Genomic DNA, 27,328 nt, shown 5'->3' on the forward strand with positions numbered 1-27,328 from the left:
ACAACATAGCTTTTTTCTTATAAGGCAATATTTTCAAGACCATACAAAACGATGGTGGAAATTATGTTAGCAAAAGGAAGTGCGTGCGGTGGCCTGAAGGATGACTTCAAGCATCTTTTCGCTCTCAGCTGCTTCTCTGCTGTGTGCAGAGGTGACAGGGACTGTCTCATTCTTAGTCATTGCTGAGGACATGTGTGGACAGGGCTGGGTAGAGACAGGGCAAGGACACAGGCTCGTTGGGGGAAGTATACAGATGACAGAGAGAGAAGCAGGCATTGGTGGTTCCCGATTCCCTTAGTTGTCTGGTGTCCAAGGCATTGCAAAGTTCTCACAGCTTTGAATAGTGAGTTGCTGATGTCCACAGCCCTCTGAGCTGGCTGCTGTCCTGCAGTTTCTCATAGTTGGCCTTTACTTTAACCTTCATAGCACTTCTAAGTCATGTGTTACAAATAAACAACGGACCAAGGAGGCCCAGAGAAGTCAGTAACTTTCTCAATCACACAGCTGCTATGTAGGTAAGCTGGGGTTTGAACTCAGGTAGTCTGGCTGCGGAGGCTGATTATCATTACTTCAACCATCACTGCTTCTGTGACCCCCATATATAGCTGGAAATCTGATACTGCATGACATACAATCTGCTGTGCACTCTACGCCTGCTTTTCTCAGCTTTTCCCAGAGAACAGAAGTATTCTTCCTCCTCAGTCCCTGCTGCTGGCTCGTAGTGGATGTGCAATGGCCCAGGTAGGGACGTTGTCTTAATCACAAACTCCTAGGGACAGAGATGGTTGGTACAGTGCTTGCCTAGTGTGCATAAAGTTCTGGCTTAGATTCCTCAGTACTGCATAAATCAGACATGGTGGCTCATACCTGCAATCCCAGCACTAATAAGGTAAAGGCAAGAAGATCAGAAATTCACAGTCGTCCTTGTCTGCATAGTGAGTTCCAGTTCTAGGCTACATGGTATCTTGTCTCAAAATATAACAAAGGGGGCAGGGCAAGGTGATGCACGCCTTTAATCCAGCACTTGGAGGCAGAAGCAGGTGGATCCCCTGTGAATTCAGGGCTAGCCTGGTCTGTATAGTGAGTTCCAGGCCAGCCAAGGCTACATAGTGAGAACCTGTCTCAAGAAAAGGGCTTGGGTGGGGGGGGGGGGGTGGGGGGGTATTACGGAAAGAAAGAACCACAGGCCATGAATCCACGGCAAGGCCTTTAGACTGGCCCAGGGCTGGAAAGCCATGACAGTAAACAACAGTTATTGTGTCTTTCCATGCTCAAAGCTAAGGACACTGAAAGATACCCTGGCAGCAATTCATGCAGGGAGCCATTAGTCTTTACTGTCCTAGATACACCCCAAGCTCTAGGCTTCCCAGACAAACTCTTAGCTAACAGGAAGGCTAAACCAAAAATATTTAATAGTTCCCCCTTGGCTGTCCCCCAGAAGACAGAATGCTGCTTTTGTTCCCAAAGCCCATGTTTCCTAGAAGGAGGGCAATTTTATGTCCCTTCAAATAAGAAAGAAAAAATACAAGGAAAAGAGGCCTTGGGTGCTGTTCTCGTTTTTCAGGCCATGTCTGCCACGTCTGCCAAGGTCCTCTTTCTGCTTACACTGCCCACACCTTCCTTCTGGCTTGTGCTAAGATGTCCAGATTGCACACCTTGTTGATTTTTTTCTATCTAATTTCGGTACTATGTCATTGAGCTCCCTTTTTAAAAAAGCCCTTTATCAGGAAGACCAAGAAGACGCGCTGCCCCTTCTGACAATGGCACTTGATCACCTGCAGCAGAGGGTCTGAGCTGTATCCTGGGAGTGATGCCGGTGTAAAGGCGGTGTGCACCAGGAAGAGGTGCCAGAGGGACAGAGTGGCTCTGAAGGGGGAATACTTCCAAAGTGCAGGCTGCTGGGGAGGGGGAGAGGCACTCAAGGGGGAGGAGAAGGACAGCCTTTGCCACTGTGAAAAGCAAAGGCGGGACTTGGGTGCAGGAGCTGGCTTCAGGGAGATACAGCCTTGGAGGTAAAAGATTTAGGAGGCATGGCGGGAGGGAGAGACAGAATTTAGGTTCTGGAGTCACAGCCAGGCTCAGGCCACACTAGTCTCCTTTGCTAGCTGACAGCCTCCATCTCTCAGTGTTAGGGGATGATGAAAATGCCGTGTAATCATGTAAACGCTCATCTTCATGTCACCTTGATGGGATTCAGTGTCACCATGGAAACACACCTCTGGGTGTTTCTTTGAAGATGTTTCTAGAAAGGTTTAACAGAGCAGGAAAGACCCACCTGGGATGTGAGTGGCAGTTTCCCATGGGCTGGGGTCCCTGGCAGGATCAAAGTGTGGGGAAGCAAGCTGAATATTAGCACCCACCTATGGTCTCACACACGATGGATACAATGTAACCGGTCACCCCTTGCCTCCCCCACTTCCACCATGATTAACTGTATCTCTTCAACTGTGAGCCAAAAGAAACCCTTCCTCTCTCAAATTGATTTTTGTCAGGTACCCAGTCACAACAATGAAAAGAGGAACAAATCTACTCTGTGACTTGATTGAGTTCTTGTTTAATTAGATATCAGATGGCCCGCTGGCTGAGACTCCTCAGGCTGCACATTCAATAATGAGTATATTATTGGATGTGAACTATACCAAATAAAGTTAATTTGAAAATTGACCCTTTTCCATCTAAAGAGCAATAGCAACTTCACAGGAAGGGGGCTGAGGCCACCCCAGCCAGAGTCTGTAGCCTGTTCACCCCGTGCTTGGCTCAGCACAATTCATTATTGCTGCCACCGTGAAATGAGTTACTAGACAGGGCAACCTGGCTTCCAAGGATTGGAACTGGGGATTCGAACTCAGATCTGCATGATTATTCATCTGAGTAAGCGGGGAATTAGCTTAAGCCCAAGACCCAGAACAAGACGCTTATACTAATTCTCTTATTCTATTAGCCAGATGAAGAACTCAGCCTGGCATGTGTGTCCTGAGAACGCCTGAGCCCTGGCCTGCCATTGACAAACAGAGAATGGCACAGAAATGGCTCGTCTCCCTCTCAGCATCCGCTCTGCTCTCCTCACTCCCCCCCTCCTCAGTGAATGGCATCCCTGCACTATTCTTTGCACCACACTTTGCCCAAAGGCTGGCCCCCTGCCAGGTGGTAGAGACACAGTCCTGACCCTCCCCTAATACAGGGTGCTAGGCTGAGTGTGGCTTAAGGACTATTGGCTTGTCCTTTGGGCAGCTATGCTGAGCCCTGGGGTTGGGGGGAGGGGCTTAGGTAAGAGGACTAGCAAGCACAGATGTCTGGGGAGACATTGTAAAGGCACACGGAGGCTCGGTGAGAATTTAGAGGCAGAATATGGAGGAATCTCTCTTCCCTGCACCCTCTCCTGTCACAGACACTTCCATCCACTGACACCTAGTGATGACAACTTATTGACCAGACACCAGTGTTTCCATCTGAAAAAGAAATGGAGAGATGCTTGCTGACAGTGACTAGCTGCCTTCTCCTGCAGAGAGTGCAGGGACGATCCTTGGGGAGACGCCACTTTCTTGCCTGAGGCTGACACAGAATGGGGTGTGTCCTTGGCTCTCCTTGGCTCCTTCTCGGAAGCCAACACTTTTCCTTTTAGCACCAGAAGCAGGGATAGCTTTCCTGCCCCTCTAAGAAATTCTCACCATGCCTGACCCCTCCCACCCAGTCTCCTGTCTCTCTCTCTCTCTCTCTCTCTCTCTCTCTCTCTCTCTCTCTCTCTCTCTCTCTCTCTCTCTCTCTCTCTCTCCTTTCCTTCCTCCCTCTTAGAATGACTTAAGGGCCTGTAGTAGGCCTCTCCCTCCAGAGGTCTAACCCAACTCACTTAATATAACCAAAGAAAGTGGCATGCCCGTTAAAGCTAGCCCTTTGCAGGGAAAGCCAAGGGGGAAAAAGACTCAAGCTGAATTCTCTGCCTGTTTATTAGCTGTGTGCTCTGGGCAGCCTCTTGCCTTTCCACAGAGATAAACTCATGCCCTCCAGCACCAAGGGCTGGGAAGGCACTGTGTACTAATGCCTGCATTGGAACCTGAGCTCAGCAGACACTTGCCTGTGCTGCTCTTAGAATCAGAGTGACATTAAACACACCAGAGGCAGGTGCACACCGGAGGCTAGATTACTGAATAGAACTTTCCCAAGACCAGGCCACTGCTGCCTCGGGTGTCCCCTGGGGCTGAAGCTGCAGCAGGAAGGAGGCACTCTATTGGGTGCTCTTGGAGGAGGCTGCAAATAACAAGCCCTAGCTCCATCCCTTCACTGTCCCCACAAGGGAAGCTGTGGGGCCACTTGGCTGTGAACCATAGGGGGGGGTGCCCTGGGACAAAGCATCTCTCTAGGCAAAATCAGACCCTGACATGAAGGTAGGCTCTCTAATAGTGCTGGCTAGGTGTTTTGCTCAAGCTAGCTGAGCTGATGTGTATCAACTGAGCACTCCCAGAGTCCTGGTTAGAGCTGCACAGCAGGATCCTAAGAGAGCAGCTGGCAGATCCAGGCCTAAAGATGAAGCCCCATCTCAGTTCCTCAGCATTCAGACAGAGAAGTGGGCCATAGGCCAGGCTGTCCGCTGTGAGGGGCTGACAAAAGCTAGGGGTGCTTTGCAAAGAAGCCAGAAGGCTGCTCCCAGGCTTCCAGGGTGTGGCCAGGAAGCCAGGTGGCCCAGCTATCAAATGCCAGGAACCAAGAGGTACAGGAAAGGCCTCCTCCTGCCCTGACACCGCCCCAGAACTTGGGTTTTCCCCAGGCAGCACCTACCTTTCCTGCTGAGCCCAGCCTCTCTTCAACAGGGCCTTGGGGGTTATTCTGGGTTTTGTAAATCATTATTTAATTTATTTACTCTTTTACAACTTCATATGCATATATGTGTGTATATATATATATTACATATACATCATATACATATACTACATATACATATACATTATATACATATACTACATATACATCATATACATACGTATACAGTGTTCTTTAATCAAAGTCTCCCCCATCAGCTTTTCTTATGCCTTTCTTCCTCCCACCAAACCCTTTTGTCCCAGGTTCCCCTACTACTCTCAGTCTTTGTGTGTGTATGTGTGTGTGTGTGCCACCATATTCAATTTGCGCTACTTGCATGAGCATGGGACCGGTTATTTACTTAGGTAGAAGCCACATACCTGTGGGATCATTTTTAATGAAAGCATGGAATGTAGCGTCACAGGCCCTCCAGAGCCTGCAAAACAAGCCTTTGATGCTGCAGCTCCTATTAGGGGACTGTGGGGACACAGTGGAGCTGTCACTAACCATCTGGGAAAGGAAATAAAGGAAATGCAGAGAGAAAAAAGTGTGTGTGTGTGTGTGTGAGAGAGAGAGAGAGAGAGAGAGAGAGAGAGAGAGAGAGAGAGAGAGAGAGAACAGGCTTGTAATCATAAGCCCACAATAGAGGGGACAGGAGGGGACAACCAGAACTCCCAGATCATAGGGCAGCCTCTCTGAGTCTATGTAGTCGGAGACTCCCCCATGTCACCTGTTGTCCTTACCAATGACGCCCTCTCTCTGGTGTCTGGGATGAGGCAGTGGGACAGGGGCCAGCCTTCTTTAGTTGGCTCAGCCACAAAGCCACGTGACTCATTCTGAATCAGCCAATCCCTCCTATGAGCATCCAACCTGGGAGGGAGTCAGGTTCCACCTTACCAGCACAGCCACACCCACACCGGTGTTCCCACACTTAAAAGATCTGCAAGTAGACCAGGCTTGATCAGAGACCAGCCTGAACCTACCCTGGAAGTGATAGCTGAGCTGCCTAGGTCCAGCTATTGGAAACCTAAATTGGTAACTAAGAACAGACACTGGCCCTGGTGTGACTAGAGTTAGGCACAGCCATCCCGAGACCCTCATCTCTGACAGGAGTCGGAGGGGTCAGAAGGGCTCCAGAGATGTCATAGTCCAACCCCACAGTCCTCTTCTAGGTGCTTCTCACATATGTGCAACTTGGACTGTGGGTAAACCTTTCCTATTAGCAGCTGGTACACCTCTTAAGGTACCAATCCCTGTGTGCCCATTTCCCACTGGATAAGTCAAGGCAGCTACTTCCTGGGTCTCCAGGAGGACTAGTGATGCCACTTACAAATGGTCTCACCAGGCCCAGCACACAAGAACCCTCTCATGTGGCTCAGCCTAACCTGAATGCTGAGTCTCCCATGACCACCATACAGACCTCCAGACAGAACGACCTGAAACGATTTTCATGTTATGGAGGTCAGAATCCCAAACAGGCCTTGTTGAGCTAAGAGCAAGGGGTTGACTGAACCGTGTCCCTTCGGAGACCTGGTAGAGACTGGGCACAGCCTTTTGAAAGCCCCTTTCAAATTCATAGGTTCTGGCGAGCTAATGGTAATCATCTTTGAAGACCATTACTCCACTGACCTTGAAACTAGAATTCAACACCACAATTCTGATTCCTTTCACGTTTGATAATTCAGCCTGGCGCTGGAAGTGGCTTTCCATTATCCAAGACTGTGTGACCCTAGGGAAGTTCCCTACCCTCTCTGGTCCTTGCTTACCTCTATGAAAAGGAGCTTAACCAAGGACTCTGATAAGGGATCGTCATTGTGTACTTCGGGTCTGGAAATGCTGGCAGCTGTACTTCATAATATCTATAGCTCCCTAGCTTACAGGGCCTGCGATTTCATGACTCGCTGCTTCTAAATAACAGACGCAGACTCTGAAGATGCATAATCACATCTGTTGAGAAAGTTTCCTCAGGGAGAGGGGTGGATCATTTTTCTCTGTTGGCACAGTGCTTTGTACCAGAAGACAGTCGAGCACACACGCCAACAGCCAATAGCTGGGCAGCTGTGCTTGTACGTCTGTGTAAACGTTCAGGGTTTATGTGTGTTTATGTGTGCAGGCACCTGCATACAAAGCACAGATAGAAAACCTGTTCCTCTAACCAGCCCCTGGCTCTCTAGAATTAACCAACCTTCGGACATGTGTTTGGGGGATGGAGAAGGGTCATCGTGAGCCTGTTGCCACTGAGACCCGGCTCTGCTGACAGCAGCTGGTGGGGTGAAAGGTGAACATCTCTGCACACTAGTATATGCCACTGGAATCCGCACATTAGTATATGCCGCTGGTATCTGCACATTAGTATATGCCGCTGGCTGCTGCTCCCAGCACTCTCCTCTCACCTCCTACTTACCTGGACAGCGTCCCCTACACCAAAGCAGCCTTCATCCACTCTGACCAGCCATCTTTTTTTTTTTTTTTTCCATTTTTTATTAGGTATTTAGCTCATTTACATTTCCAATGCTATACCAAAAGTCCCCCTTACCCACCCACCCCCACTCCCCTACCCACCCACTCCCCCCCTTTGGCCCTGGCGTTCCCCTGTACCGGGGCACACAAAGTCTGCGTGTCCAATGGGCCTCTCTTTCCAGTGATGGCCGACTAGGCCATCTTTTGATACATCTGACCAGCCATCTTGTCTAATGCTTCAGGCTACCAAGGTGATGGTTCTTTCTTATATATCACTAGCTTGACTCTAACCATTCCCTATCTGTGACTTCCAGTCCTGGTGCTCAGAGCCCCTGACCTGGTATCCAGGGTCAGCTCAGGGCCAGCCCTGACTTGTGTCAGCCTTTGCTGAGTCACTAAAAACTCTCTTCGTCTCCCACCCCATCTGCTACAGAAGTCATATACAGATCTCTACAACCCAGGCTGCTACTTAGCCAAGGATCGCTGATTCCTTTAGTCACTTATTGCCCTCTGGTACAGGCTCTGAGCAGCCACAGCCCTTCCCTGGCCTAAACTGTTATCTCCTCTTGCCTGGATACTAGCAGCCTGGCCCTATGCACTCTGTGCCAAGATCGTTTCTCTGCCTCTGGCTTTTCACTGATCTCAGATGCGCCTTCGAGTCCTTCCCAGCATAGCCGCTCCCTTTCTTTCTGAGCAGGACAAACTCTGAAGCCAAATGGATTAATCTCCAACCCCACCTAGCCCCCAATCTATGTGACATTTGGGAAGAAACCTAACCTCTCTGAGCCTCCTTCTCATCATCTGGAGAAGGATAACCATGCAAACTACTGAGGGATGTGAGGATTAAAATAATTAATGGTGCTCGGTGCTCAGAATAGTGTCTGGCCCACAAGAAGTGCCACAAAAGTCTTCATTCTCATTTTCTATGAGTACTATCATTTTCTGTCTGCACCCAAATATTATTGGGTATCTTGCTGTGTAAAGTGGGGGAGTGAACGATCTGAGGCTATTTAGGGGAGTTTGGGTCAGCCTGTCTGGGAAAGCAATGTCGGGTTATGCTCAGAAAAGCCGGGAATGGCTCCCCATAGAACACTGAAGGGAGAGCCTTGGAGATCAGAAAAGTTGTGTGAGCAGAGACAGGGATGTGGAACATCCTATCCAGGGACATAAGTGGCTTTGTGGGTTTGTGAGTGGGATGGAATTTGTTTGAACAGCTAGGCCAGGCGAAGGCCATGGAGGCCTTTAAGCCCTGGGTAAAGAGTCTCCATCCCATCCTCCAGGCAAGAGGGAGCCACTACAGGTTGTTCGAGTGGGAGAGGAAGAAGGTCATGGGCTCAAAGCCTTGCTCTGAGCAGTCAGATGTGTTTAACACCCAGAGAGAAATCAGTTCTGGCCACAGGCCCGATGGATTACAAGCACAGTAACGCATTTTCTTGTATTCTGGATGCCGGAGATCTGAAATGGAGACATCCACAGCTTTGCTTTCTATGGGAGGCTGCGGGATAGGATTTGGTCCATGCTTCCCTCCCAGGTTTTGTTGGCTGCCAGCAAGCTATGGCGTCCCTCAGCCTATAGATCCCCACACCGATCACTTTCCCCTCCCCACGTGGCCGCCTCAGTGTAACTGTCAGCTTGACACGATGAAGATTCACCTCGGTGGAGGGTCCCACTAAGAAACTGTCTAGGTTAGCTCAACCTGTGGGCATGTCTGTATGGGATTGTCTTGACGTTATTAATGGCAGCAGGGAGCCCTGCCATTTTGCCCAGCACCTTTCCCTGGCTCTGGGTCTCAGACTGTTTAAGCATCGATGGAAGTTGAGCACCACCAGCAAGTCCACATGCGTTCGTTCATTCCTTCCTGCTCCTGACTGAGGGTGTGGCCAGCGGCTTCAAGCTCCTGCCCTGACTTCTCTACCCTGAGGGGCCTGTACCCTGGGAATGTGAGCCAAATAAGCCCCTATCTTTATTATAGTAGCTTCCATTGGAGTGTCTTACCCCAGCAACAGAGATGAACTCAGGACAGCTAGTGTGTTCCGGTCTCCCTCAGATGTTCTCTTTCAAGGCCCTATCTATGCCACTGGGCTGACAAAGTGCTCCAAGCCCAGCATCAGCTCACCCTGGTGCCCTTCACTTACTGGCATGCAAATTGAGAGGTCCCTCTTACAGGTGTTGGGCTTTCGGCAGACTAAAGGCAATGGCACTGGCAGTCTCTGAGTATCTTCAGTCTCAGGCTTTGGCTCATGTCGGGGATCTGAGAGCCACTGAGCTACATCTGAGATTCCTCAAGGAATGCTGAGCCTTGTTAAATCCCCATATTGGACATGACCCCCAGAGGCATCCTTCCCACATGTCTAGTAGAAAAAGCTAACCAGCAAGGTTAGCTCTTAGCTCGGCATCCCGCTCCCCCACCCCCAACCCCACCCCCACCCCCTGCCAGCTCCCACCAGGCCCCATAGTCTAGTTGAGAGTGAAAGTGTGCTACCTTTAACTCTTATCAGCAACCACAAATGAGAGTTTAGAGTCCTCTTGTGGTTTGTTATTTGCTCTGTAGTCAGCAGCTGAATTTGCCCTAATGGGATTCTAAAGTTTTTAAAAGCCAATTTAGTAATCTTTGTAGCTTTGATGGATTGTGGAAGGCCGATTAGTTATTTATGTCTGTATACACATGCGAGGGTGCAAATGGCAAGCGTGCGCTTTTATGTGCTATCAATCTCTATACTGTGTTAACGGAGGAATACAGCCAACTCTCAAAATGCTGTAGATGCACGCATGCTTGTGCGCGCCCCCCCCCACACCTACCTCTGTCACTCCATGTGGTCAGCTGTAGGGTATTTAGGGTATTTCCATTTATTAAACATTTCTGTGGTTTAGGTATCAGAGTAATAGTGGCTTCATAAAATGAGTTGGGTAGAATACCTTCTACTTCTATCTTGTGAAAAAGTTTGTGCAGAACTGGAGTTAGATCTTCTTTGAAGGTCTGATAGAACTCTGCACTAAACCCGTCTGGTCCTGGGCTTTTTTTGGCTGGGAGACTATTAATAACTGCTTCTATTTCTTTAGGGGATATGGGACTGTTTAGAAGGTCAACTTGATCCTGATTCAACTTTGGTACCTGGTATCTGTCCAGAAATTTGTCCATTTCGTCCAGGTTTTCCAGTTTTGTTGAGTATAGCCTTTTGTAGAAGGATCTGATGGTGTTTTGGATTTCTTCAGGATCTGTTGTTATGTCTCCCTTTTCATTTCTGATTTTGTTAATTAGGATTTTGTCCCTGTGCCCTTTAGTGAGTCTAGCTAAGGGTTTATCTATCTTGTTGATTTTCTCAAAGAACCAACTCCTCGTTTGGTTAATTCTTTGAATAGTTCTTCTTGTTTCCACTTGGTTGATTTCACCCCTGAGTTTGATTATTTCCTGCCGTCTACTCCTCTTGGGTGAATTTGCTTCCTTTTTTTCTAGAGCTTTTAGATGTGTTGTCAAGCTGCTAGTATGTGCTCTCTCCCGTTTTTTCTTGAAGGCACTCATAGCTATGAGTTTCCCTCTTAGAAATGCTTTCATTGTGTCCCAAAGGTTTGGGTACATTTCAGTGAATAGTTCTCTAGCATATCATATCAAATAAGTAATAAATCTATCATCGGGCTGTTTAATTAAAGATAATCAGACTTCGAAGACGTAGAATACAATTAAATATACTTAGCACTGAAGCTGGGTTAAATGTGATTTAATCTTTTGTGGGTGACTCGGAATCTTGCAGACCCTAAGGGGCTTCGCGATGCATAGAAATAATCCTCTTACTGTGTGGAGACTCTATTGGAAAGAAATGTCCCCCTGGAAGGCAGCCAGGTACAGCAGCCTCCCTTCTAGCGGGAATCCTTGCTTTTACCTGGAAATGGCTTGTATATATCCCCGGAGGAGACAGATCTGTGAATATTTGTCCTTGGCATCAAATGCTGCTGGCAGCTGGTGTGAAATCCTCCAATTTTTTCCCCAGCTCCCTTTAATTTCTGTAACGGAGAAGAATCCCCAGGAGGGTGTTAATATGGCTTTAACACCTTTCTTTAACACTAATCCTTCTTCTCTACAAAGAATTCTACCCAGGACTCATTCATGAATTCAACTTGTTTTTATGAAGGAAATTCCCATGAGGATTCTGAGGTAGAACCAGAGAGTTGGGAGCAGCTAAACGTGTCTCAGGAAACATAATGTATATTCAAACATGGTCTTTATTAGACTTATGCATTCGAACCACCCCATTGTTGGCTTTCCTCTCCCATACAGTCTTTTTCACCAATTGGACAGCATTCAGAGATCCAATGATTCAGAATTTAAATTGATATTGGAGAGAATGAGATAAAAATAGCCTCTAAGTGTCATTTTTAAAAGAAATGAGGTTGAATCAAGACCAGTCCTTTCTGATTTTAAAGCCTTTATGAAGCTTCAATAATGAAACAATTTATTTCCCACACTGGAAAAAAAATGAGATCGATAGGATAAAGTGGGAAATGCAGAGGTGAATGCAATCCACCGTACCTAGAAATAAAATGGTTTATAGAGCAGGATGTAAATCAGTGGGCTAAGGTGGGTTAGCCAGGAGTCACTGACACAGTTGATGGGTTACTCTGGAAAAATAACTTTTAGTACTTCGAGCAAACACTTTCTTACTTCTTCTTTTTGTGTATATGTGTGTCAAGGTTTCTATGTGCACTTCTGTGCATGCATGTAGAGGCCTGAGATTGATGCTGGAACTCTTCCTCAGTCACTCTCTCACTTAATCTTTGAGGCCTGGTCTCTCAGTTGAAACCAGGACTCACCAGCATGAAGGGACTCACTAGCCAGCTTGCTCCTAGGATCCCGTCTCTGCCTTGCAAGGGCAAGGCTGATATTGTAAGCAAGCCACCATACACACTCAGCATTTACGTGGGTTCTGGGGATCTGAGCATCAGTCCTCTTGTATCTCCCTACAGAGGAAGCACTTGATAAACATAAGCTTATGCCTATAGAGAGAAAGATTGAATGAGCCAAGTTGAAGGAGAACAGCCCTGGTTGGAATGATACTAAAAAGCATGCGTAAAGAACAGATAGAAAACTGAGACGTCCGTGTGCAGCACATAGGTCAGCAAAAGGCTGGTTTCTTAAAGTGCAAAGAACATTTTTATCAATGAGAATCTGGGTAGACTGACTTAGAGACAAAGGAAACAGATGCTAATGACTTCAGGGAAAGTGTGTTTACTTAGAATTATATGAATTTGTGGGTCTCCCTTCTCCCCAGAGTCATTGGTCACTGGCCCACGGAGGACAAAGGGAGCAGAGTTGACAAACAGGGTTTCTGATGGCCCGTGAGTAAGAACAGTAATAATGACTCACAGGGACTCAGGGAGGAAGATCAACTTTATTCGGGGTGAATCAAGGGTTATATAGTTCTGGGGAAGTGGGTAGGCATATCCAGGGTAGAAAAGGTCATTTGCTGAGTGAGATGCCTCCTTAGCACAGGGAGGCATTCCAGGAATTTCAGGTGCCGGCTGAATGGGCTCTTATTTGGAAAAAAAGGAAGCCGAATCTGTCTGTCATCTAACCAAGGCCATGTGAAATTCTGCAGGTAGAGGGTATAGGGATTTGGGGCTCCTAGACAGGGTCAGAGGAGAAGCCCTGCTAGTAAAAGGAACTCACCACTTTGCACTGAGCTCAGGACTTTCTGGTAATGTCAGACTTCGGTCTTAGTAGGGTAACAGAAATTAAATTAAATTAAGTGATGCTACCATCCAGCTTCTACATGGGTTAGGGCATGGTAGCATGCATGAACATTTTCTTCATGGTGTTTTGCAAAGTTCTACATGCATTGTCTTCTGTATGCTCCTTAGATGAACGTTAGTCTCTCTGGCTGGATTCTGGGCTCAGGAAGGCAAGAACTATCAGACTTTTATTCCCTGGAGAACCTGCACATTGTTTGAGCTTCGTAATGTTGAGTGAGTGAGTGAGTGAGTGAGTGAGTGAGTGAGTGAGTCAGTCAGTCAGTCAGTCAGTCAGTCAGTCAGTGAGTCAGTGAATGAGTGAGTCAGTGAGTGGATGAGTGACTGAGTGATTGAATGAATGAGTGAATAAACGAATGAGTAGTGAATGAGTGAGTGAGTCAGTGAATGAGTGTGTGAGTGAGTGAGTAAATGAGTGAGTGGATGAGTGAGTGAGTGAGTGAATGAATGCATGAATGAATGAGTGAGTGAATGAATAAGTAAGGGAATGAGTGAGTGAGTCAGTGAATGAGTGAGTCAGTGAATGAGTGAGTGAGTGAGTGAGTGAGTGAGTGAGTGAACAAGTGAGTAGATGAGTGAGTCAGTGAATGGGTGAGTCAGTGAATGAATTAGTGAGTTAGTGAGTGAATGAGTGAATGAATGAACGAGTGTTGATAGAAAGATCTTACATAAGAAACTGGTAATAGAGTCCCTTGGGAGAGTGGGGCAGGGAAAGAAAAGGAGGTTGCTTTCTGCTTACTGTTTTTAATGTGAAAGTTTTTCAAATGCCTATGTGTGACTTTATGATTGCTGTTCGCAAACGGTTTAGGTGTTTTAAGTGAATGTCTGCAGAAGGAGCAAGTTTGTAAAGGGACATCTAAGAGAAAGGATGTCAACTTGTGGCTGTCTTCATTATCTCAGCATCTATGCAGGGAAGGAGACACTCATTCTAGGATGAAGGTCATTAGAGAGTTCTGCAGAAACAGAATCCAGCCAGGGGTCTCACCCAGCAAAACCCAGGGGCTAACTGTACTGTGTGGTAGAGGTGAGGTAGAGGTGAGGCAGAGATGAGGTAGAGGTGAGGTAGAGGTGAGGCAGAGATGAGGTAGAGGTGAGGTAGAGATGAGGTAGAGGTGAGGTAGAGGTGAGGCAGAGATGAGGTAGAAGTGAGGTAGAAGTGGAGATAGAGGCGGAGGTTAGAGGTGGAGGTAGAGGTGAAACAGAGAGATGAGGTAGAGGTGAGGGAGAGGTGAAGTAGGGGTGGAGGTAGAGGTGAGGTAGGTGAAGGTAGAGATGAGGTAGAGGTGGAGGTAGAGATGAGGTACAGGTGAGGTAGGGAAGATAGGGTGGGTGTTGAGCACACAGAGAAACATGGCACAGGATTCTTATCTCATTGGCTGAGCCAGAGGAACTCACAGGCAGCACTTGGGTCCTAGGCAGCCGAGGGACAGAGAACAGTGTGGATGTTGCATTGCTCTGAGCTGGCTGGCAGCTGAGCTGAGACTTCTGCTGATCTCCCGTGGCTATTTGAACCAGAATGATATTCAGGAAACTTGGCCTCATGTAGGTTGGAATGAGACACCAGAGCTGGCTCTCAGGGAGGTCGCTCGCCTCAATGATATAGATGCTCAATAGGCACTCTGACCCCTCCTTGGTCCAGCCCTACCCACTTCATTGAAATTCCCTTCTGTGTGTTGCTCCAGCAATGAGCATCTTCATGCAGTCACCATGACACATCTGTCTTCTAGCCTTTATACCTTCCACTAGCCCATCCAGGTCACACAATGAGCATGCGTTCATTCTCTCTTTATCCATGAAGCCTTTCTTGGCCTGCCACCCAGGTGGAATACCCAGTTCCTTATTATGCCATCCACATAGCATGCAGAATTCCTTTACAGCACCTGCAGCACTCATGGACATGGACAGGCTCGCCACCTCACTGAGTTCCTTAAGGGCAGCTTCAGTGTGTCTTACTTTCCATTGCAGCCCCAGTCAGGCACAGGGTGTGGAGTCAATGGATGGAAGGACAGAAAGAAAGATAAGATGTGTGATGAAAGAGTGAATGACAGAAGGATAGATGGACATTAAGCTGCATGAAAGCAGCTACTTTGGTATATTGTCTACTGGGTCTCTGTGGTTTAGCACATTGTAAATCCTCACACATTTTAGTTTAACTAATTAAAAATGACCTGTTATGTGGGCGGATGGATGAATGGGTAAGTGGGTGGGTGGATGGGATGGATGGATAGATGGGTGAATGGATGGATGGGCAGATGGATGAGTGAGTTAGAGGACGACTGGGTAGATGGTTGGATGGATGAGTGGATATATATATTTGGATTATAAATATCTAAGAGGTAGATGCACAATCAACTTGATATAAAGCAAAATAGTCCCAGTTGTCCAAAATTCTGCCTGATCTATTGCCATGAAAATAATTGAAATGTCAAAGACTATTTCTAACTCGTAGAATTTTACTGTTAGCCACACCCCAAGGCTGATTTTTATCCAGTTCTGTGCCAGTTTTCCCCTCAGTGTCACTACTGTGCGAGGATCAGGTGAGCTTTGTAGAAAACCATCCAAAGACCACACACTTTCCTCCTGGGAGCTGACCACTGTTGATACTTCCACAGCTACGCCAGACCTCGTGGGAGATCTTCTATAACACTCCTCCGAGACTCTTCTTAGGAAGAGTTAGGGCTTAAAGCAAGTGCTCTCATGACCCACTAAGCCGTAGGAAGTTCCTTCACTAAAGATATGGGGGAACTGGAAAATGTGGTTTTTCTTTCCTTTCAAGGTAGATAGCACTGAGGACCATGCAGAGAGATTGCATGGATGATACAGTGGAGGCAGGACCCTAGGACAGAAGAGGGTGGAGTGCGGAAGGGGGCCAACAGCCTGGCAGGTATGATTAGCAACAATCCCTACTGGCAGGACTGAAGAGGGCAAGAAGTATCTCCCACCCCAGGGCTCACGTGAGAAGACTGCATCCAAGGAGCAGAAAGGAAGTGTGCTTAGCACGATCTTAAGCATACATGGCCTTTTCTCCAAACCCAGGCCCCTCAAGTAAAGACAGACCCACCCTGTGCCCCTTGCGATTAGACTCTTCTCTTTTTTTCTTACACCCAGCATCCACTTAGCATCTTCGTTGTCTGGCCCGGTTTATGTATGCCCTCTAATTACTATAATTACTCTGCCCTAGCCGCCCTAGAGTGGCCCTTCAAAACCAGGTCCAATTCCACCCTTCTCCATTCAGGATCCTCCAGTGTGTCCCACCTTGCTCAAGGTCAGACCCAACGTCTTTGGGGGTCACCCATTAGGCCTCACCCAATCCATCCTCAGTGTTCTATCACCAGACGACATCTCCGGACTTGCTACTCTGTTCCTTTCTCTAACAGGCTCAGCACACACCACCTTCGGCTCTTCCTCCTACAGACCCCTTTGTTGTCCCACTCTTTAATAGAAATACCTGATACTTCCTGTCACTTCCTTCAAGCCTCTACTTTAGGGCTTCTTCTTCATCATTTTCTGCCATTTCCTCTGTGGCCCCTACTGCCTGTTGCTGGCATATTTGAGTCATGTTGTTAGAGTGTTGATTTGAAACACAAGTACTAGGCACAAATATCAAGGCTTTCCAGTACTTTGCTACCATATCCTAAGAACCTAGAGCATTGCCTGGCGCCTAGTAGGTGCTCAGCTAATGCTCACTGAATGAGAGAATGAGCTAAGCTTTTAACCCTTGACTTTCTTGCTTCTCCAGTTAATTCTCTCATTATGCCACCAGTGTTAGAGTCACATTAACCTTCCCATTGTCTCCGTTCCTTGCCTCTTATACCAAGTCTCTAGAGCAGCACAGCTCCCACAGTGCACTAAGCCCAGAGGGAAGCTAGCCCTAGCTCATCCCTAGCTGGGCAGGAGGAAAAGCTGGCTGCCTGTGGCTCTCAGAGGGAAGGACAGCTTGTGAGATCGCATTCAGCCACTTCCTGCTTGTGACTCCATTCTACCTGCCCTACCTCTCTGTGTCTTGTTTCTGGCAGTCTCCACTGCCCTTCTCGCTGCCTCCCTGGCTGCCTGGACTGAAAGTTCCTCGAAAGCAGGGCATGAAGCTTCTTCAAGTCCTTGGCATCCCAAGTCGGATAACCTGGATAACCTTGAATTTGTTAGACCAGTGGAAGTGGGGATAGAGGTGGGAAGAGAGGATGGAAATGCAGTGTGAGATCACTGTTTCTAGAAAATGGGCTGTGAGTTGAGAGAGAAGCATAGCGCCTTGTAGGTGAAGGTGGAGATTCTGGCCGGTTAATAAAGTCCTCTGTGATCTGCAGCTGCCTGTGTCCACTTACCACCCTCCGCTCTGGCACTTCCCCCACATGCTGAGCACCTGCCTCTGGGCCTTTGTTCCTCCACTGACTGTCCTCCAACAACAATTATAATGATAATAGCAGCTGCCATTATTGAGCTATTTATAGAGAGCAAGCTGTATTTCACTCATTTAATCTTCCAGCAGCAAGGCAACTGATGGCTGTGCTGGAAGTTCTCCATTATTCTATAGTATTCCCAAGGAAACTAGTGCTTCAGGGGAGGCTAACTAAATGCATCAGCGCTGTGGGCCAAACCCAGCTTCCAGAACTCAAGCTCTTTGAATTGCTCTGTGGAGTCTGATTCTCAAATCCCAGCTGGTACTGAGTCCCTAGGAAACATCCAAAACGGAGGCTGCCTTGGGCTTGCCTGGGGCGGCTTCACGGGACCACACAGGACAATACAGGGCGTAGTCTGACCTCTGCTGTTTCTTCCACAATATTCCAGCTGGTGGAGGCCTGTATTCACAGCTAAGCTGGAGGCCTTGGGCCTCAGGCATCGACCCAACCTGCTCAGGTATTTGCATTTTCTGAAGGTCAGCACGCCCTTCCTTAAGCAGGTTTTAGACTCCCCATCTCAGTGGGCCCTGGCACCCATTTCTAGAAAGGATCTACACTGATGTTTCCTCCACTCTCATTCTGAGGTGCTCTGGGTCCAATATTTCTAAGATCTCTGAAAAGGAAACTCGTGCTTGGGCAAACTGTGAACCAGGAACTGTGCTCACACTAGCAGAAAAAGGGCTTGTTTCACATAGACAGAGGGCAAACTAAACCAGCCCTAAATCTGCTTCCTGCTGCCAAATCTTTTTAAAATAAAAGAGGAGCTCCAAACTGGTGGTATAGACATAAAAAAAAAAAAAAAAAAAAAAAAAAAAAAAAAAAAAGCTCTGACTTTCTATTTTGTTTCTTCATAAATCTAACAGTAAAAGAAAGCCTTCTAGCAGTGACTGGGTTATTGACTTCCTAAATCTTTAGCTCCAAAGAACTTCATTTACTTACTTTATTAGCAAACATTTATCGACTCCATTCACTGTGCCAGCTTGTCCATATATATTATCCCATTTCTGCCTCTCCACCAGTCATGGCGAGAGCAATATCAAACACTGCGAAGGGTGGAATAGGGCCAGGACAACCAAGTCAGAGCCGGGCAACCCCCACGAAAGGTGGCGAAGTGGGCATTAGCAGTGAGCTGTGTCTCTTCCAAGGCTCCATCCCTCCCGTTCGCTGGGAAAGCCGAGCTGCTGGCAGGATCTTCGCTTTCAGCTTCTCACTCCATGGAAGACTGAGCCCAGGTTGGCAGCCAGCGCCAGCACAGTCTACTCTCTTGCAGCCAGAGACAGAGGAGGCAGAGCCCAACCCTGTGCCAAGAGAACCAGACCCACGTTGTCACCCCACCCTCAGCATGGCATATGCATCTCCTGATCCTGGCTACTTCCGTTGCTGCATCACAACTCTAGGTTACTCACAGGAAGCACCAAAGATAGGCAACCTGTAGGCCAAGAGTGTCAAGCCACCATACGTACTGTAGTTATGGTTCAAAGGAAGACCATTCAAATTCAGAGACTGTCCTAAACTATTACCTTTTGGTGCCTCCAAATCATCACATCACCATAATTAATAATTAATAATAATAATAATAATAATAACAACAACAGGTTCTTCTACTTTAGTGTAGTGTTTTTGAAAAGATAAAGAGAGAAGGGGTATGTTCTATGGAGGTGTGATGAGGTATGGGGGGAGGGGCTATCTCACTGGGCCCATGCCAAGGCATCCCTTCCTCTTGACAGATCAGCCATGCAATGGTATAGTGTAGACTAGAATAGAGTTTATTAAGGGCATGAGAAGGCCAGTTAAGGGGGTAGTAGAAGCAGAGAAAGGCAGAGACAGAGAGAGAGAGACAGAGAGAGAAAGAGAGAGAGAGAGAGAAGTAGAGGAATAGAGGCCTGCTATGATCATATGGGAGTAGTGAGAGAAGAGCAAGAAAGAACAAGAGAACAAGAGAGGAGCAAGAGAGCAAGGAGGGGCCAAGCAGCCCCTTTTATGGTGGGTTAGGCCTACCTGGCTGTTGCCAGATAACTGTGGGGCGGAGCTTAGACTGAATGCTAACAAGTCTGACTGTGAGAATTCAAATACATTTTAATGTAAATATAAAAAGTACTTGGTACAGTGCCAACTGATTTGGCACTCAGTAAAGCTTGGCTGGCCTCCTCCTCCATCAGCACCAGCATCGTCCCTGAGGGTGGGTGGGGGAAGGCTGGGTGCTGGCGAGTATGGGTTTCTCCTCATGGGGAAGTATATCCCTGACCCAGGTCCAGCGATAAAAAACAGAGGAAGGTGGGGCACTCTGTTTGCCACAGGGCCATGCTGTGCACCTCAGAAGGGAAGCAGGCTGGAAGAGCAGCTTATCTGATAGCCTCCATGACAGAGGAGCTGCTAGACACAGTGTGTCCGAGATCCCGTGCAGAGTAGTAGAGCCCTTAGGTCTTATGCACTGGGTGACTTGACCAAAAGATTCTCTTTCTCCAGTCACACGAGACCTTGGAAGGAGGATCCTCACTGAATCCAGATACTAGACAGATGAGTTTACTAAACTTCAGGTTTGGTAGGGCGGTGTCTGTGAAGCTCTCACGCCAGAGGCCGGAGGGTCTCAGTACATTGCTGTGTTTAATCATCTCAATAAACTCACAGTGCCCGCCGTTTAGCTGCTCTCAACAGGTAGAGAAACTGCCTGGAGCCTGGAGAAGTCTTATCCAGTTTGCAAAGTAACTTGGCTCCGTAGGCCATGCCCTGCCTGCCTTTCTGCACCTCAGCACCAGCCATGATCAGAAACCTTGATGGGCGTGGCTGTGGTGGCACTCACAGCGGTGGACTGATTGTAGTTCTTGGAGGTAACAACCCCTTTTGAGGATTTGAATGCACTCCCTTCTTCAGCCAAATGAAAAATACACAGAATCTCACGAAAACAGATTTCTCGGGGACAGTGTGTGTGTGTACATTGGTGAGTGTACATGTATAGTTGACATCAGCACTCTTCCTCTATCAATCTCAACATGGTGATGATGATGATGGTGATGGTGATGATGATGATGATGGTGATGATGATGATGGTGATGGTGATGATGATGGTGATGGTGATGGTGATGATGATGATGATGATGGTGATGATGGTGATGGTGATGGTGATGGTGATGGTGATGGTGATGGTGATGCAAGGTCTCTCCCTGGGCTGCCTGGCTAGCAAGCTCCTGTCTACACACACACACACACACACACACACACACACACACACCAGGGCTAGGGTTGCAGGTTCATGCTGCCATATTTGTCTTTTTTTTAAAAAAAAAAAGATTTATTTTTTTATGTATATGAGTACACTGTAGCTGTACAGATGGTTGTGAGCCTTCATGTAGTTGTTGGGAATTGAATTTAGGACCTCTGCTCGCTCTGGTCAACCCCCCTCACTCTGGTCAGACCCGCTTGCTTCGGCCCAAAGATTTATTTATTATTATAAATAAGTACACTGTAGCTGTCTTCTGACACACCAGAAGAGGGCGCCAGATCTCTTTACGGGTGGTTGTAAGCCACCATGTGGTTGCTGGGATTTGAACTCAGGACCTTTGGAAGAGCAGTCAGTGCTCTTACCTGCTGAGCCATCTCACCAGCCCCATATTTGGCTTTTATATGCTTTTTTCAGGTCTTCAGGCTTGCAACAAATACTTGACCGGCTGAACCATCTCTCCCACCCCTCTGAACTTCAATCTTAATTGAATTCAATTGTGACCTTGGATCTTAATCAGCAAGTCATTCTGTCCTCAACTCCAATAATAGACTTGCATCAGACACTAAACTTTGGTGTTCAGGCCTTCTTATTCACCTAGATAGTTTTTACATTAGAAAAAATAAGTATTTCAGTTTATGTGTTAAGCCCTATGAGGCAATTTGAATGAAATTGGGCTCCGTGGGCCCATAGAGAGTGGCATTGTTAGGAGGTGTGTCCTTGGTATGGCCTTGTTGGAGGAATTGTGTCACTGTAGGTGGGCTTTGAAGTTTCAGAAACTCAAGTCAGGCTCAGCATCACTGTCTGATGCCTGCCAATCCAGGTGTAGAACTTCGGGCTCCTTCTCCAGCATTATGTCTGCCTGTCTCCATGCTTCTCGCCATGACAATAATGGACTAAACCTCTGAACTGTAAGCCAGTCCCAGTGAAATGTTCTCTTTCATAAGAGTTGCCGTGGTCCTGGTGTCTCGTCACAGCCAGAGAATCCTAAGACAATATATATGGAGTTAAGAAAATAAAGCCATAATACATAATCTTTGCATAATAGATCAATTACAGATTTTGCAAATCTCCGCCATCCAGTTCTTAAGGCTTCTTTGAATAATGGCATTTCCTCATTTGAATTTCATACCTCTATGAAAGGACAAGCAACTCCAAGGGGGATTGTTCATCTGCGCAATGAAGCATGAAGAAATCCAGAGCTGGTGTTTCATCTCAGGTCGATGTGTGGTGAACCCTTCTGCTTAGCACTTGAAAGACAGCCTAGCCCATCGGATCTCATTTCCCATCCCCGTCCCCAGCAGCCCCAGAAGAAAGTCAAATCCAGTGATTTATCCCACCCCCATCCCCTGCCCCCATTTCACATTGAGGTTCACGGACCTGTCTGAGGTCAAGCTAGGGTGAAGCTCAGAGACCCAGACTCAAGTTTCTTTCTCCTGTGCCCGTTGATCCCTGTGGAGAGAGCAGCATACAGGCCGGCAATCTGGGTTAACCCACAGCCAGTGATAAAAGCCACGGGCACATGAAAACCTTAGGGACACCTGAGGACCTGTGCTGATACTGGTCTGCCTCTTCCCCCTCAGTGTTCAGGACTTCACTCTTGGCTCTTTAAGCCCCTTGATTCTGCTTCCCTCTACCCACAAGTAGAAATTTAACCTCACTTTCTAGCCCTGATCATGATTTTCTGGCATCATATGTATTGACCCCTTCAAGGGGATAGGAGGTCCATGTGTTAGAGCCACAGACATCAGAGACCTCAGGTGAGGGATAAGCCCAAGATCTATTGCCATGGCAGCAGCCTCTTGGTCCAGCCTCTGACCCTCAGGTTGGTGTGAGGAAGGAAGAAGATGACTCAAGGCCTCCCTGCCTGGTTCCAATGGGAGGATGTTAGAGAGGCAGAGGGGTCTCTTGCATAGTGGGCACCTTCTGTAGGTCTGGCCTTCCCTGTCTGAAAACTGAAAGGTCCTCAGGTGTCCTATGAATAGTGAGGCTGTATTGGCCTGTCTGCCAGGCTGCGATGTTTTCCAAGCTCATTGCCTGTTCCAGCACATTAGTCTGCCCTCTGTGTGTGCTGGGCTGTGATATGAAGTACGTTCTTTGGAGCTACAAAGTGTCTGACACAAAAGCAGTTCGAGAAGAGTCTTCAATGAAAATTTGTGTGAAAAATTTCAGGCTTATAGAATTTCAGAGTATTAAAACTGAATGGGCCTTCATATCCTTTAGCCACTGTTACCACGAATTGGAAACAATGGTTACTCTAGCTGCCTCCCCCTCCCCCCCTACAGTCTCAGCCAGGGCTTTGAGTGGCAGGATTTGGGTGGGGCTACTGAGATCTGTGATCTGAGCCGGGTGGGTGATGAGTGAAGCTGAGCTCACCGGCTTTACCTTCTGCTTCCTTTCCCTCTGCCTGTTGGCTAACATCACTTACACCATTCAGCACCTGTATGTGGATCATGGGTTATCTCTCCCAAGTTCCTCTGTGAGCATCGAGGGTGTGTGTGTGTGTGTATTTGGCTGGGGTATACCACTGTGTGTGTGTGTGTGTGTTTCTCCCCTTCCTTAAATGAGCAAGGCTACCCAGGGTATGTTCTGTTCATCATAAAGGCAGAGCTCAGGAAAGCAAGTTCAATGTCATAGGCACTTTTCAGGCTCTGAGTCTGTCTTCTCTGTTAATGTACCCTTGACCAAAGTAAGTCAATTCATCAGACATGAAATTCCAGAAGCAGGGACACACTCCTTCCTCCTGGAGGTGGTTAGCAATTTAGTGACTGGTAAATGACTCTGCATAAGCCACATATTTACAATTCAGGTCCTCACTAAATGTTTCCAGAGCAAACAGGGAGGAAGAGTAGTGTATTCCAGGAATTTCTGTGGGCATTCACAGTACAAGGTATAGAAATCCTAGCCCCAACCCCATATACATCACTACAGAGAAACCCTGAAGCCTTGTCTCCCAGATCACCGGACAGCCACCCCAGTTACATGTATTCAACCAATGAAGAAAGTCCTTAAAGGCTACCACCTGCAGGGACTGCCTTTCCCCAGTCCCTAGTGCTTGGGCTGTCTCTTGAAGAAAGAACGAGGCAGTCATCTCTGGGTTCAGGAGAAGCACCTCGCAGCAGACAGATCCTCTGCTAAGCCAGAGAACAAGTCTGTTCATGATCTTTGGAAATATAACGCCCAGACGAAAGCTCGCATGGCTGGTTAATTAGCATCTATATCTAAAAGGGGTCCAAGGTCTGGAATGTAGCTCAGTTGGTTTCTGCTTGCCTAGCAGGGATGAAGGCTTGATTTCCAGCGCCAAATAAACTGGACATGGTTGTGCACACCAGCAATCCCAGGAGATAGAGGGGGGAGAATCACAAGTTCAAGGTCACCCTTGGCTACATAATGATTGGGGACAGCACCAATGGGAGCTCTATATGCTACCTTGTTTCAAAAGGGGTTGGAGGTCCAGAGTGTGGGCTCCTGTCTCAGCTTCTGACGGTTAGAAGTTTGGCACCTCTCGCTTGATGAATGGAAAAGTGACTAGTTGTCTTGCCTTCTCTGTCCCTCCCTACTGCAGGTGTGCTGAGCCTGCCAGAGAGCCTGAACCTGCACCGAGACCCACAGCGGCCCAGCAAGCCGGGAGAGCTCCCCATGTTCAGCCAGTCAGAGCTGAGGACCATCGAGCAGTCCCTGCTGGCCACACGGGTGGGCAGCATCGCCGAGCTCAGTAAGTGGACACTCTCTCTAAACCTGGCGTCCGTCCCACATAGCCTCTCTATGTCAGAAGTGGCATGCCAGTCTCTCATGCCAAAGGTGCTCATGCTGACCTGTCCAGGGTGCCTTTATTGAGTGCTTGCTGTGTACATAAAGCAGTGCCAGTGAAATTAGGAAAGATGAGGGCTCTAGAGGAAGGAAGGCCTGCTAAGTCTCCCAGCTCTGTCATTGCCTTAGGGAAATCTAGTCTGCATCTACCCTGAGCCTGTTTCCTTTCCAATTACACTGAAGAAATCATCTCAGCCAGTGCTGCTGATGTTCTGATATGGAATACTTAGACGCCTATCTCAGGGTGTGGTATCTTGCCTGCTGCAGGCAATATATGTGATCTCCAAACAGTGCCCATTAACTATTGATGACTATAGCAGCATCTGTTGAATGCACATCAGATCTCCTCTGTCTTCTGTTCAGAATTCATCCCTGGTTCCTTTCTGATCCACAGGACAAGCCCAAGTCCTCAGAACTGCTCTCAGGCTCCCCACCCACTACACTCTGTCTTCCCTTTGGTCCTTTCTGTTCCTTGACCACAAGAGGGAAACCCCAGGACCTTTGCACTGACCGCTCCCCCAAGCCAAAACAACTCTCCACGTCTTGCTCTCTCACCCTTGTGAAACAGTAACTCTCTAAAGACTCTTTTCTTACCTCAGGCTAGTAAAGCAATCCACTAGAATAGACAAGGCAAGCATCTGGGGTCTGGAGAGATGGATAAACAGTCAAGAGCCCCCAAACCCATAACAGTCCCCTCCCTCCCATCTCCTAGTCACACTCCACATTTAACTGCTTTACTTTTTGCATTGCCTCTCTCCCTGCTGGAGTCTGTCCTCCCTTCCTGACGGGACAAACGTTTGATGTGTTCACTGATAAAACAGTAACAGATAGATAATGATAGATAGATAGATAGATAGATAGATAGATAGATAGATAGATAGATAGATAGATAATAGATAGATAGACAGATGCATAGATACATGATAGACACATAGATTCATATATACATACATACATAGATGATAGATAGATAAATACATAGATGATGGATAGATAGATACATACATACATACATACATACATATAACACTATCTGGAACTTGGGAAGTATGAAACACAGAAGAAAGGGGGTAAAGAAAGAAGGAAAGGAGGTGGGTCACAAAAAAGTATAAAAGAAATAAAAGAAGATGTAGTGGTCAATTGTGCTACCATGATTGGATAAAAAAATGCCCAGGGAGGACCACTGAGGTGGCTCAGTGGGTGAAGGGGCTGCTGCCAAGACTGATGACCCAAATTCTGTCCCCAAGCCCCACATGGTGAAAGCAGAGAACCACCTCCTCAAGTTGTCCTCTGACACCCCCCGTAGATGCCTTGGCACATACACATTCACACACATAGCACACAATAAATAAGTGAAAAAAGTAAGAAATGTCTAGGGGATTAGGAAGCATTCTTCTAGGTGTGACTGTCATGGTGTCTCATTTCTGCCATCCTGATTTTCTGCACACACACATGAAGCCAAGCGGGGACACAGGGTTTCGGAGTACTGAACCCTGTGAGCCAAAAATCTTTCCTCTCTTATCTCTGTTAGGCATTTTGTTGCAGCAATGAAAAAAAAAATGGCTCACACAGAGAAAACAGTCAAGTTTGGAGTATCCCGGGTTTGAGGACTATTTGGTTATATACGGCCTGATTTGGGCCTGTGCCAGCCAGCCAGACCCACTGTATTCCTTTCTCCTCTCTTGCTGTGATAAAGTGCACAAGACCAAAAGCAGCCTGGAGCAGGAAAGGATTTATTTCAGCATCCACCTCCAGGTCACGGTCCATCACCGAGGGACCAACTCAGGCAGGAGCCTGGAGACAAGAGCTGAAGCTGCGGTAGTGGAGGGGTGCTGATTACTGGCTTGTCCCTTCAGCTCATGTTCAGCCTGCTTTCTTATACAACTCAAGACTACCTGCCTGAGGATGGCACTGCCCACAGTGGGCTAGGCCTTGCCACATCAGTCAATCAACAGTCAAGGCAGGTCGCCCACTGGACGATCTAGTCTGAGAATTACCTGAAAAATCCCTCAGTTGAGACTCCCTTGAGTTGACAATAAAAACTCTCCAGGACAGCAAGCAAAGGAAATTACTGCTCTATTTGCTCAAGACTCTCAGTTGACTGTTAAACAGCTTAGCTGTCTCTCGGTTCCTGGTGGGATTGGAGCGTTGATTTCTAGACAACTAAACTGGGCAGAAGTTGATACAGCAATCACAACAGATCCTGAGCAGTACAAAGCTTTGCACCCAGGACCCAGCCTGCCCCTCCTCCAGAGGAGTCCCTGACCCACCCAGGACATCGCCTCCCATGGGGACAAGCTGCATCTCTGTGATACCATGCCTTGAGGGAGCAGGAGCCAATCTCTGGCACTGTATTCATGACTTTTCTTTCACTGTAACAAAATACCCAACAGAATAACACAAGAGAAAAGGGTCTATTGGGGCCCACGGCTTCAGAGGGGTCCATCCCTGGCAACTTGGTTCTGTGTTTCTTTATTCATTGTGAGGCAGAACATCATGATGATAGGATTATGTGTCCAAGGGGGATTTTTTTTTATCTCCTTGCAAACAGGAAGCCAAGAACAAGACAGGAAGAGAGCAGGGGGGACATGATCACTTCAAGGACCCATCCCCAGAAACTACTTCTTCCACCTAGGTTTCACCTCCTGAAGTTTCTAGCACCTTCTAAGGTAGCACCACAAGCCAGAAGCCAAACCTCCAACAGATGAGCCTTTTAAGTGAGGCACGCCTCATATACAAACCATAACAGTCACAAGATAGCTGCTTTCCTGGTCTCTGTGCTGAGAGGTGGGATTCCCATCCTTTACAGACCTCCAAAGCCATGAGATATTGTTCCTAGTAACAATATCTTCTGACTCCGTGCTGTGTGGTTGATCTAAAGCTTATACGTGACATTCCCCTGTTGGGAGTC

General features: G+C 47.5%; 1 protein-coding gene across 2 annotated transcripts in view; it reads left to right on the top strand.

Moving 5' to 3' along the window:
• Positions 1–27,328, top strand: part of Btbd11 (BTB (POZ) domain containing 11) — a 275,322-nt gene that overhangs the window by 137,299 nt on the left and 110,695 nt on the right. For both annotated transcript variants that reach the window (XM_006514230.4, NM_028709.2), the window contains exon 2: positions 24,173–24,322. In XM_006514230.4, coding sequence (XP_006514293.1) covers positions 24,173–24,322 — 150 coding nt within the window. The remainder of the gene's footprint in view (positions 1–24,172; positions 24,323–27,328) is intronic.

The sequence above is a fragment of the Mus musculus genome, chromosome 10, assembly GCF_000001635.26.
Source record: "Mus musculus strain C57BL/6J chromosome 10, GRCm38.p6 C57BL/6J".
In the NCBI taxonomy this organism is placed as follows: domain Eukaryota; kingdom Metazoa; phylum Chordata; class Mammalia; order Rodentia; family Muridae; genus Mus; species Mus musculus.